Source organism: Cnephaeus nilssonii (genome assembly GCF_951640355.1).
Source record: "Cnephaeus nilssonii genome assembly, chromosome: 23".
Taxonomy (NCBI): domain Eukaryota; kingdom Metazoa; phylum Chordata; class Mammalia; order Chiroptera; family Vespertilionidae; genus Cnephaeus; species Cnephaeus nilssonii.
In genome coordinates, this window is record NC_137094.1 from 11,326,112 (window position 1) to 11,338,633 (window position 12,522).

Genomic DNA, 12,522 nt, shown 5'->3' on the forward strand with positions numbered 1-12,522 from the left:
TAACTGAGAGAGTGAAAAAGAATTCCTAACATTTGGGAGAAGTGCCATTTGGGTAGTCCAAAATCATGTGCCAATTACTAAATAATAGGATGAAAAGGGGCAATTCTGATGAAAGCACTGAAAATGCAATTACTATGAAAAGTAACCTTTTTCAAATTCCCCAAAGTATTTGAAGTATATATTATTGGACACAATTAGGGGCTATAATTACATGAGCTGAGTTGTGCTACTATTTTTATCTTCCATAATTTAATAAAATGCATCACTGAAGTATTTTCCTCATAAAGAAATGCCAATCCTACAAATGGCGGATGATTACCAAGAACAGATCTATTTCCCCATCAATAATATTACTTTAATGTTACTACTCAATTTCTCATCACATACACCAAAATGGTGAAAACAAGAAGCACTTGGTCAATTACCAAGAACAGATCTATTTCCCCATCAATAATATTACTTTAATGTTACTACTCAATTTCCCATCACATACACCAAAATAGTGAAAATAAGAAGCACTTGGTCAATTGTACTAGGTTCTAACTAGTAAGCAGACAGCCTTAAGATGCATATTTTCTCTCATCGTCCTGTGGCTATATTTATCCTCTGAGCTACAGAAAGCAAATGTAAATTAAGACTTGTCAATTCTCTTGGTTCTAGTGCTCAGGTTATAAATGGAAATCCACCAGTGCTGTTAACATTTTAACTAACTGCCCTAACCAGTTTGGTTCAGTGGATAGAGCATTGGCCTGTGGACGGAAGGGTCCCAGGTTCGATTCCGGTCAAGGGCATGTACCTTGGTTGCGGGCACATCCCCAGTAGTGGGTGTGCAGGAGGCAGCTGATCGATGTTTCTCTCTCATTGATGTTTTAACTCTCTATCCCTCTCCCTTCCTCTCTGTAAAAAAATCAATAAAATATATTTTAAAAAATATTTTAACTAACTTGGTTACATTGAATGAAAAGTTCCTGTTACCAATCCTCAGGTAGCACTTACTAGGTTTTTGATACCCAGTTGAACTACTAGGATGACTCACAACACAAAGGCCATAATACCCACATCATCTCTAGGAAGCCAACACTGATTCCTGACTTCACTCTGTACTAGAGGGTTATCATAATTGTGTTTACAACTCGGACATTTGGGAAATACTGGACCATTTTATGTGACCTTGAGACATCTGGACACGTGAGAAATCACTGATTTTGCATCACTTGCCGTGAGAATTTTTTCCATCCATGTGAATTGAAATGCTGGCCATCACAATACGACTTCACTGGGCTAGGCACAAAAACCCAAAAGACTGAAGAGAACTTATGGGAACCAACTGCCAATAGCCAGGCCAGACAGAAACACTCTTAGAGATGCAGTCAAGCATTCTTTCAAACAGTGTGGGAGGTGGGCAAGAAGCTTCCGCACAACATCTTGGAATGTAGTAATGGGGAATGTGGTGACATCTTGAAGAAAGGATTTAGTCAACCACAGGCCCAAAAAGACAATAATTATAAACAATGTCAACCTCTGGGAACAATAGTCACAGCCACAAATTCAAGTTCTCTCTTCAAAGGGCTTCATTTTAAGCTTCAGATCCCCAAATAATTGCCATGATTAGCATAACCTTTGAATATAAAAGCAAGCTTTTTTTCTAACATATGATATAGACCCGGGGTCGGCAAACTGCGGCTCGAGAGCCACATGCGGCTCTTTGGCCCCTTGAGTGTGGCTCTTCCACAAAATACCACGGCCTGGGCGAGTCTATTTTGAAGAAGTGGCATTAGAAGTTTAAGTTTAAAAAATTTGGCTCTCAAAAGAAATGTCAATCGTTGTACTGTTGATATTTGGCTCTGTTGACTAATGAGTTTGCCGACCACTGATATAGACTGTTATTTTTAAAAAAAAATAAATATATATATATACACACACACACACACACACACACACACACACACACACATATGGGTGTCCCAAAAAATATATACACACTTGGAATAATTATTAAGTCAGTGTTTATGAAAATACATTTCATTTTTAAAATGTACTAGAAATCAGTTCATCAGCTCACATGAATCTTTTTTTAATACCCTTTTTATTGTGAAATATAACATACATTCAGAATCTTTTAAATGAAATCCCTAGAGAAGCTTCTTGCATTGACTCTACTGGAAAAGCCTGAGAGATTTGGGGGAACATGGTTAAGAAATGAGTGCTGTTGTGTACAAAGAGTATGGTTGGACTTTTCATATCACACTCTATATTTTTCTTCTCCCTCTCTCTTTTTTTAGTCAGAAATGAGCAAGTCTCCTTAATGATGTTATAAGGGAAACAGGGTACTTACACAAAGTACAACTTGTAGGGAAAAAATGCATTCACCTTGTGTTTATGGCCAAGGCCAAGGGTCAAAATGAAAATCATGTCCGGTGTGAACTGAAATAATCAAGAGGTTGCATGTGTAGTGCATTTTTATGTTTTCTGGAAGTTTGTTTTAAGACAAAGAACATGTTTATTAACAGTTCGGTCTTTTCAGGGGACTAAACAACGGCTTAAAGACAATGATGAGATTTGAGTCTATATGTATGTATCAAGGGAAACACTGAATTTGCCTTTTGTACATCCGTTCTAGTATGTCTTTTCTGAACAAGCAACAAGTTGGTGGTAGCTATTACTCCAAGTGGCTTCCAGATGTTAGCCATGTGACTGAGCACAACTAGTCCCTGACAAGAGTGGCAAGAGAGAGCAATTGTTAGTATATTCAGTAATTTTAATAACCATGAAATACCCTTTCTCGTCTATCAACTCCACCTGCACAATGTAAAAAAAACAAAACAAAAAAACCAACCTACATAAATAGCAATTTTTTTAATGGGAAAGAGGAAGATTTAAATCTATATAACATATGTGAATCTACTCTTTTTAAAAAAAATAAAGAAATAACTAAGTTCATGTAAACTGGTTATTATTTATCTTTTAATGTTTTAATTTTTTAGATTTTAAATGTTATGTCTATGCTGGATAGAAAGGAATATACATTCTTATAGACTATGTTAAGATATTAAAAGCCCTTTTAATGTTTTATATAGTTTAGGTAAAAACTGTCATTAAATTGTTTTCAGCCTAAGTTGAACATTAGTGCATTTTACATTTTTTTGTGAAGTAAAATAAATAATTCATACTTTTGCAAGTACAGGTATGTACTTTTTCTGGCTTTCTTGAAATCATATTTCAAATGCCAACACACTTCATGGGTGGCATTCCTCACTGAGAAGCAAGACAGGAATCGATATTTTTATTACAGTCAACTCACTTGTCTTCATAAACAAAATATTGTTAATGTTTTCCCATTTAGACTTCAATGGTAGCAAGAAGAATACTCAAATTGTTAGAAGAGAGAAATAAATTATACAGATAAACAGTTTTTTAAAGATCATCATTGGTACAAACTGAAGCAAGAAGTTGAAATAAGTCAATTGTGGTTCCAAAAGCTGAGGTTTAGTGTGTTTTAAAAAATGTAAATTATTCAATAGATGGTTTGTTCATCTCTTATACTTTTCCTATTGACACAGGTGTAGTTAGTGATATTTCTGAACATCCTTTGTCTATTATGCATCCTATAATTACCATGTAAATATAAACTAGTGGGGAACAGGGGAGAAAAATTAAGTGAAAATTCTCTTCACACACACACACACACACACACACACACACACACACACACACACATCTGCAGTCTGCTTTCCAGTAAGAGAATACTTACTAAGACCTTAGCACAGTGGCAGCATTCAAGAAAAACTCTTTATTTTTTGTTGATTGTTTTAGGCCTATTGTATGAGAGTGGGGAATGGGAACGACAGAAAAGTAAATGATCAAATGTACAAATGTTGTAGAGCAGGTATAAAGGGCATTTGAGCCCAGAACAGGAAAATCTTTAAGATCCCAAGAACGGAGACAATGGCTATGTTAAAGTTTACAATCTCATATAACCATTCCTTTCTAAAGCATTTAGCTCTGTTTTATATGAATTCAGGACCTTTAAGTTTTTTCCTAGTCAGTTTTCACAAAAGAAAGTTACATTGTCAATTTATAAAATTTGAAAAAATCGAATGCTGGGCATTTTACCCAATGTATACCTATTGTTTATGTACATGTGTTTCTTTGTCCCTTTGAATAATGCAACAGATAAAAACCAGCCAATGGCCTGGCCAGTGTGGCTCAGTGGTTGAGCACTGACCTATGAACCACAAAGTCACAGATTGATTCCCAGTTAGGGCACATGTCAGGGTTGCAGGCTGGGTCCCCAGTAGGGGGCATGCAGGAGGCGGCCAATTGTTGATTCTTTCTCATCATTGGTGTTTCTATTTCTCTCTCCCTCTCCCTTCCTCTCTGAAATCAATAAAAATGTATATTTTTTAAAAACAACCAATGGAGAGGATACAACTGGATGCTCAAAAATGAGTAAAACAACTAATAGATAACTGTGCAATGTCTGCATGACTAATGTGATTTCATTTAATTGCAATCATTTGAAAATACCAAACATACTACTCTAAATGGCTAATATTTCAATCACTTTTTTAAGCCAACATGTGTGCCCTAAAGGATTTCTAAACACATAGTGGAACAGCAAACTAAACTCTGACCCTGACATTTATATGTTTAGAGCCCAACAGATATTGAAACTTTGCAAAAAGGGAGACTTTTCTGTTTTGCCTTCATTTTGTTTACTTGATTCTCTTAGTTTAGACATTCAACTTAGCAAAAAAGAGTGCATCCATAATGGGCACACAGATTGGCTGAAAGCAAATGAGCAACAACAAAATAATTAAAAGATACACAAAGAATAAAAGAATGTACCAATAAAATTCTTCCCGGGATAATTTTCCCCCCAAGTTCAACAGGGCAAAAGATCCACCATAAAAGAAGCAAACAACCATCCTGAAACTTAATTACATTTCAAAGTACTGCAGTCACATGAAAGGAACAAAACATTTTTGTTCAATAGTTTGCCTACCAGATGGCATTTCTAAATATAGTCATCTAAAACCTTCTGTTTGTTCTATAAATAAAGATGAAAGGAATAGCAACAATAGCCAAGCATTTAAATCACTGGAAATAAAAGAGCACTTTGATTAGTTTGGAAGAATCTGGCCGATTCGAAATAATGATCCTGAAATCTGGGAAGACTCAAGTTCAAGGTGAAACTCAGAATCCCAACCTTCAGGTACTGCTCAAACAGGTAGTCACTGTGATGGAGAAGTAAACCAGGAACTAACACCAGGAGAATTGGGGACATGTGAAGAACCACAGGAACTCCTCATCGATAGAGATTCTCAAGGGCCACAGTCCAAATCCCAGCAGCTTTGTTTTTTGTGTTTAAATAACATAGTTGGTGTGCGTCTTGTCTTATTTTTGTGAGCTAATGTGTAAATGTGGGTACCAGTTAAGGACCTAAAGTCTGGAGTCAGATAGGCCCTACGTGTGAGTCCAGACTCTACAAAGGACTGGTAGGATGACCCTGAGTCAAGTTCTTTACCTCTGAGCCTCACTGGCAAAAACAGATAGCAATAGTTCTGAGTTTTATGGGAATTTCCTTAAGATGGTTCTTGGCACCTCGAATATGCAATGAATGTCAGTTGCTTATTATTATTATTACTAGCAATAATAATAAACACAGCTGTGAAGGAACTGTTTCTGATTTTTTGCTATCTCAAAGGCATGGAGTCATGCACAGCAAGGTTTTCCGGTAGTAAACAGGGTTCTAAGAGTAGAACTTAAAGCCTTACCTGGCTTATCTCCCTGTGGCCTGGGCACAGCACTGCCCTCTTCTCACCTGGCTCTTGGAGGTTAACGAGATTCACCTGGGGAAGGCGGGTCTAGAGATAGAAGAATTGTTTTGAGAATTCATCATCAGCACTCAACCCAACCCATCCTGTCCTCCTTAATGACTCCACTCTCAGCACTCTCAGCTCAAGATCTGTAGGTTTTAGTGAAAGGACTCAAAAAGCTCCTTTTTGAGCTGGGTTTCTAATGGCATGTGGACTCCCATCCACAGCATTGGTATAACAGTGTGATAGCATAGAGTGTAATAGATAAGCAGCTCAGTTGCTTGGGAGTAGGGTGATTACCTTTAACCCAAAAGATAAGTTGTAATGGCTTAAATGTGATGTAGACTACAACGAATGGAAGTCAGGTGTTTAATAGCACTTACAGTTCCACTGGGTTGTTTAGAATTTTACACGAGGAAAAGAGCCACCTGCTAGGGCTACAGCACTCAGTATTAAAAGATGTCTGTGGTTAGATATTTAGATAGAAAGTAATTCTATTTTGGGGGAAGGAGTGCTTTTATAAAATATGATAATATATACATAACATTAAATTATCCATTTGGCCCAGCCATTGTAGCTCAGTGTTTGAGCCTCAACCTATGAACCAGGTGGTTATGGTTTGACTCCCAGTCAGGGCACATGCTCGGGTTGCAGGCTTGGTCCCCAGAAGGGGACATGCAGGAGGCAGCCGATCAATGATTCTCTCTCATCATTGATGTTCCTATCTCTCACTCTCTCTCTTCCTCTCTGAAATCAATAAAGATATATTTTTAAAAATTATCCATTTGGACCATTTTTAAGTATATAGTTCAGTGGCTCTAGCCATTAAAGAGTAGCTCCCCATTTTTCCCTCCCTTCAGGCCTTGGTAACCACTACCTTACTTTCAGTCTTTCATAAAATTGTCTATGCTAGGTACCTCCTGTAAGTGGAATCACACAATATTTGTCCTTTCGTGACTGGCTTACTTCACATAGCGTAATATTTTCAAGGGTCACCTACGTTGTAGCATGTATCAAAATTTCATTCCTTTTTAGGCTGAATAATATTCCATTGTGTGTCTATACCACATTTTGTTTTCCATTAATCCAAGGATGGACATGTGGGTTGGTTATTGTGAATACTGTTGCCATCAACACTGGTGTACACGTATGTTTGCGGCCCTGCTTTCATGTTCTTTGTGTGTGTTTTTCTTTTTGCCTTTACATTTGGAAGTGAAATGATCTATAATAAATAAAGCATAATATGTTAATTAGACTCGATAGCCAAACAACCTTCTGGATGACCTTCTGGCGAAGCCGGGGCTGCGAGGGCCGAGTCCCTGGCACGAATTTTGTGCATTGGGTCTCTAGTTAGATCATATGGGAATTCTGTTTAACTTTTCGAGGAACTGCCGAACTGTTTCCATAGCTGCTGCACCATTTTGCAATCCCATCAACAATGCGCGGGGTTCCAAGTTTTCCACACCATGGCCTACATTTATTTTCCATTTCTTTCAATAACCCATGGGTGTGAAACGGTCCCTCTTTAAAATTAGATTTGCTTTGTAAACTATTTTTTTTAAAACTATACAAAGAGTGCTATTTTACCCCGAGTATAAATAGCTAGTTAGCTACATCTTGTTCAAACTCCAAAGCGGAAGGTAATATATGTCGATACCTGTTCCACTTCAAACATATGAATACCGATATATTTCCAAATTAAAAAAAGTCCTGAGTTTAGGATTTCCGTTTAAAATCCTACAGCAAAAAAATATATATATACATATTCCTTGCCCTTACCGAAGCTATCTCCTCTATAAAACCATTCTTAGCAAAAAAACGAACTCACAGAACTGCTGGCTGCAGACTTGACCCAGAGGCGGGACAGCGCCAGGCCTGTCGCGCATGCGCGTTTTCAGGCACGCCTCGCCCCCCCCCCCCAGCCCGGCGTGCGCGTACGTGCGCGTGCGTGCGCGGGCACGTAGGACGCCGGAGGGGCGGGGCCTGCGGGACTCGGGTTGTGGCTGCAGCCATGGCGGCCGTGTCGCGGTCAGTTCGCCTGCAGCGGTGCGTGGTGTCGCCGGCTGGGAGGCACAGCGCCTCCCTCATTTTCCTGCACGGCTCAGGTGGATTCCAGTTTTACGTCCTTGTTCCCTGCCCCTTGGGAAACACCCTCCCCGCGCCGTCCCCCCCGCCCCCCGCCGGAGGAAGCGCCGGGCCCCGCACCCCCATAGGGCCCGGTGGACTCGGAGAGGGTGGCTGCCCCTCGGTAGCCCCGCGCCGGTGGGCACACGGGCAGCGTGGTTACCTCTCCCCAGGCGCCCCCCTTTGCCTTCCTTTCTTTGTTGGGGTCACTGTCCCCGCGTCCTGGCTTCCGGCCCTACGTGCCCAGCCCTCCGTCCACCACACGTGCCCCTTGGCACCCTTGCCAGCCCCCATCCCTCTCCCCCGAGTTTAAACAGAGCACGTTAGTGAGGTGAGTCCTCTTCCGGGGACAAAGACCTGACTTCTCAGGGCCAGCCATTAGGGATTGGGGTTTTCAGCAGCAGTGGGTCACCTGCCACTTCGCCCTCCAGCATCCCACAGTGATGGAGGCCATTGAGACGCACCGTTAACGTACATAATTTTTATTCTCTCTTTCCTGCCCCCCCCTTCACCCCTCTTCCTGTCACCAAGCACCCCAAGGTGTAGCACACAGCCAAGTCCGCCCGCCTTTGGTATCGTGTCCTGAATTCTGTAGGTTTCTGAAACTCCTCTGTAATTGACACTCCTGTCTGTCTGCCCCTCTGGATGTTGAGCTTTTCGGGTGTAAGGACCCTGGTTTTAATCTTTGCGCCCCTAGTGCTTGGCCCAGGGTAAGTTCTTGGGAAATGGTTTTTAGTTTTGGGGTTTTGCTTTTTCTTTTATTCTTTTTTTTTTGGTGGGGGGAGGTGTCTGTTTAAGAAATGAGATGCAGCCAGTGTTCGAAGGGGGCCTACCTAAAGTTAAAAACAAAAAAAAAAACACCTCAATTAGTTTGAGTTCAGCTGTGAAGGGAGGGGGCGGGGTCCCAAGATGGTGCACGGTTTACTGCCAAGGGAATCGCCAGGGGAAAGCTGTGGTTTTTGGCCTTTTGAAGGCTTTTGGAAGATGAAGGGATCATCCGATTTGACTGGGGACGTGGTCTTGGAGCTGAGACTTATGTCATCAGGCTTCAGGAGGTTGGTGGTCGGATAGCGGAGGCCTGGAAGTGGGCCGGTGGGTGCGAAGGTTTGTCATTTTGGAAATGAGTCTCAGGTGGTTTGATCAGCTTGCCCAAGGCCACCTGGATGTTATCCCCTTTAAGTAGGGGAGGAGTTGGGGCTTGAGCAGAGAACTTTCTGGGTCCAGGATCGGGGTTCTGGAGAGGTAAGGTGAAAAAGACACACACGCTCACACAGAAATTGAACGAGTTTGTTTCATTTTGGAAATAGAAAAGGGCCAATAACGTTTAAAGGGAAAGACGTGACTGATAGAGCATAATTAGAAGGTGAGGTGTCTTAAGGTAACAGCTAGGCGACTATTACTAATTTTGTTCAGGGCTCCAAGGGTATTCATTTATAAGCACCCAGAAATTCCCCAGCACCATACTCCTTTGAATAAGTTAATTATTTTACAATATTTTTAGGGAACACTCCTAGGCTTTTGTTCTGTTTTTTTTCCTGGGCCAGTTTGCTTAAATGAACTATTCTTACTTTTTTTTTTTTTCAGTTTCAGATTATGACATTTTAAAAACTTGTAACTTTATAGCTCTGAAACTTGTAGTTCTGAAAACTTGTAACTATATAGCTCTGAGTTGTCCATTGTGTGTGTGTGTATTTGTGTGTGTGTGTGTGTGTGTGTGTATGTTTTTCCCTCTGTACTTAAAGAATTTATCCAACGAGTTCTGCCAATTTTGCAACTAAAATTCAATTTCTGTACATTAAGAGCTCCATTTAGCGAATAAAACTCTTATTAGGAGTATGATTTTACATTAAACTTGGATATATGTGGTTATGGGGTAGGAGATGTTTGGCTTCTGGTTAATCCAAATATGGGTAAACCAGTTTTAATAGTTTCACCGTGCTCTTGGAATAAGGTGCTGGCTTTTTAAAAGGGGGACTTGGCAACTGGGTGGATGGATGGTGTTTTGTAGCATTCAGCTTTGCTTTTCAAGTTTGATGAAAAGTATTTAGAGGCAGATTTCCGGTGTTTTGTTTTGTTCTGTTTTGTTTTAATCTTAAGAGTTTGAGGTTCTCTTCTGGAATACTTATGGCAGCCATAGAATGAATGGGAGGGAGTGGAAGTTATATAAAACCAAATCAATTTGAGCCTTTCCTGCTACTAAAATACCAAAGAAGTACCTTTTCTCAGGACAGTGGAAACAAATGACAGTTAACTAGCTTTGTTCAGCCTCCCAGATTACATGAATACACTTACATATTTCCTTAGGACACTGTAGTTCAGAGGTGTTCATGATATTTGTAATGACCTATTTTAATGTCTGTACTCCACACTAAGTTACAAGGTTCATGCAGGCCCAAACTGTGCTTGTCTTGCTTTCTCCACGGTAATGTTACGTCACTGAAACCCTGGCTTCTTGCAATTTCCCAGGATAGAGATCACCAGAAACGAATGAAGAGCCTGGTACATTGTCTGAGAATTGAACCTGGGCCTTCCAGGTCACAGGTGAGAGTCCTACCACTCTCACACTGGGTTCTTGTTATTGCCCAGGACAGAAATCAAAAGAGCTCACCAGAAACCAATATAGAGAAAGGAGGTTTGCTTGTGCACAAGTAAGCACCACAAAGGGAAGGGACAGGGGCTGCTCCTCGAACCAAGGCAGGGAGCATTTTAAAGGGGCTTAGGTGGGGAAAGTGACGGCTAAGCATGCAGAGGCGAGGTTTTTCTGGTGCTTGCGCAGTGTGACTACATGCTTCTTCAAGTGTCACATGTCTCAGTACCATGTGATGTCTCCACCCAGGGGTATTTTTCTTTAGCAGTTCCATGAGGGGAGGTCAGGAAAGGATAGTCTTTCCTGCTAGTGTTCATGTGTGAACAAGGGAAAAAAACTTAATTGCTGCCCCCACCCCCTGCCAAAAATAAATAAATAGATGTTACAGGCAGCAGACTTCAGTCTGGTGGTGATTGGTTGTAGGAGAGGGAAGGTCTTGGCTTCCTGCCAGCTGGGCCCAGGGAGTAGCAGCCTGCCTATCTCAGTGAGCCTTGGCCGGCTGATTGGGTTGGCTCTTCAAGTTGCCAGTGTTGCTAAGTAATGGTCATTTTTCAGTCTTCCTCTTATTTGAACTGTCAGCAGCATTCAGCTTTCTTGAAACACTGTCCTGGTTCTTTCTACCTCTGTTTGCTTCCTCTGCTTTATTTTGCAGACTCGTCCTTCTCTGGCTATTAATGTTGAGATTCCTCAATATTTGGTCCAAGGTCTTCTTCTCATCTATATTTTTCTCCCTGGGCTAACCTCCATATAAGCCCACAGATTGTATCTTTACCTAAATACAGGAAGCACAAATGTGTATCTCCATTTTAGGTCACAATTGAGCTCAAGACATGTTTCTCCAATAGCCTAATTCATTAATCCACTCATTCAAGAAATATCTATTACATGGCCACTCTGTGCAAGGACTGTTCTCAGCTCTGGGCGTACAGCAATGAACAAAGCAAAGAAATCCTTGCTCCCCTGGAGTTTACGTCCTAGTGGAGGATATATATATAGTAGGAGATAGTAGTTCTATGAAAGAAAAAAAAAAAAAAATAAGGAGTAGCTGCTCCATGCATTTCCTGTCTCTGCACTATATTGTTCACCAGGTGTCCTGGCCAAAAGTCTCACTGTCAGCCTTGAAACCTTTCACCATTGACATCCCCCCCCCCCCCAATATCTTGCCAATTGCTGTTAATTTTAGCTCCTAATATCTCTAGTTCCTATTTCTGTATACTCCACTGCTGTTCCGCTCATCTTAGTATCTGTCACCTGAACAGTAGCCTCCTAACTGGTCTCCCACATCTTTTGTCCTTCAGTTCTGTCTTCACCGTTTCCCAGGTGATCCTTAGAGCAAGCCACCTTCCTGCCAAAATATATGTCTAGCTTTTCTATGCTCTCAGGATGTGTCAGGTTCCTTCAGCTTCTCTAGCCTCATTTATTTTCTTATAATTACAGTTTTATTATGGCGTAAGGATACAAGTTAGAACCGGCCAAAAGAAGAGCCGTGTAGGGAAAGCCTGGGAGGGTTGGAAACCTGGATCTTTTGTCATCCTCAGTAATCCTTAGTAATGAATTAACTCCCAGCACCGAGGTATGACAATACTCAAAAGAATATTGTCACAAAGGGAGTTTCACCTGAACTTTTATCCGGAGTTTTTATTTGGGTTTTATTGCATAGACATGATTGATTTGGCGTTGAACTCAAATCTCCAGCCTCCTCCATTCCCTGGAGGTCAGGCTGATATCATATGGTTCAAAGCCCCAACCTTCTAATCACATGGTTGGTCTTTCTGGCTGGCCAGCTCCCACCCTGAGTCATCTTAGTGAAACTATCCTGTGGTTTGCGGGCCCTTCCATGAATAACAAAGTCACTCTAATCGCTCAGGAAATTCTAAGGGTTTAGAGGTTACCTCTTGCTTAGGAACTGGGGACAAAGGCCGGCCAAACTCTTTATGACAGCTATTTTTAACTGGGTGGCTCTAACCTCAGCTCGCATTCACTGCTCTTCTT

General features: G+C 41.1%; 1 protein-coding gene and 1 long non-coding RNA gene across 5 annotated transcripts in view; one reads left to right on the plus strand and one right to left on the minus strand.

Annotated features, from left to right (window-relative positions):
- LOC307094531 overlaps positions 1-7,717 on the minus strand; it is a 503,912-nt gene extending 496,195 nt beyond the window's left edge. For 2 of the 3 annotated variants that reach the window (XR_013813081.1, XR_013813082.1), the window contains exons 1-2: positions 7,648-7,717; positions 5,778-5,867 (exon numbers count right to left, since the gene is read on the minus strand). This is a non-coding gene — a long non-coding RNA (uncharacterized lncRNA). Of the gene's footprint in view, positions 1-5,777; positions 5,868-7,598 lie in introns of all 3 variants that reach the window. The other variant, XR_013813083.1, reaches the window with a different exon arrangement.
- LYPLAL1 (lysophospholipase like 1) overlaps positions 1-12,522 on the plus strand; it is a 55,638-nt gene that overhangs the window by 7,746 nt on the left and 35,370 nt on the right. Inside the window, exon 1 of one of the 2 annotated variants that reach the window (XM_079763454.1) lies at positions 7,796-7,924. The exons of the other annotated variant lie outside the window; for it this stretch is intronic. Within the exon in view, the coding sequence (XP_079619580.1) occupies positions 7,831-7,924 (94 nt within the window). The 5' untranslated portion in view covers positions 7,796-7,830. Of the gene's footprint in view, positions 1-7,795; positions 7,925-12,522 lie in introns of those variants that run through there. 2 annotated transcript variants of the gene reach the window in all.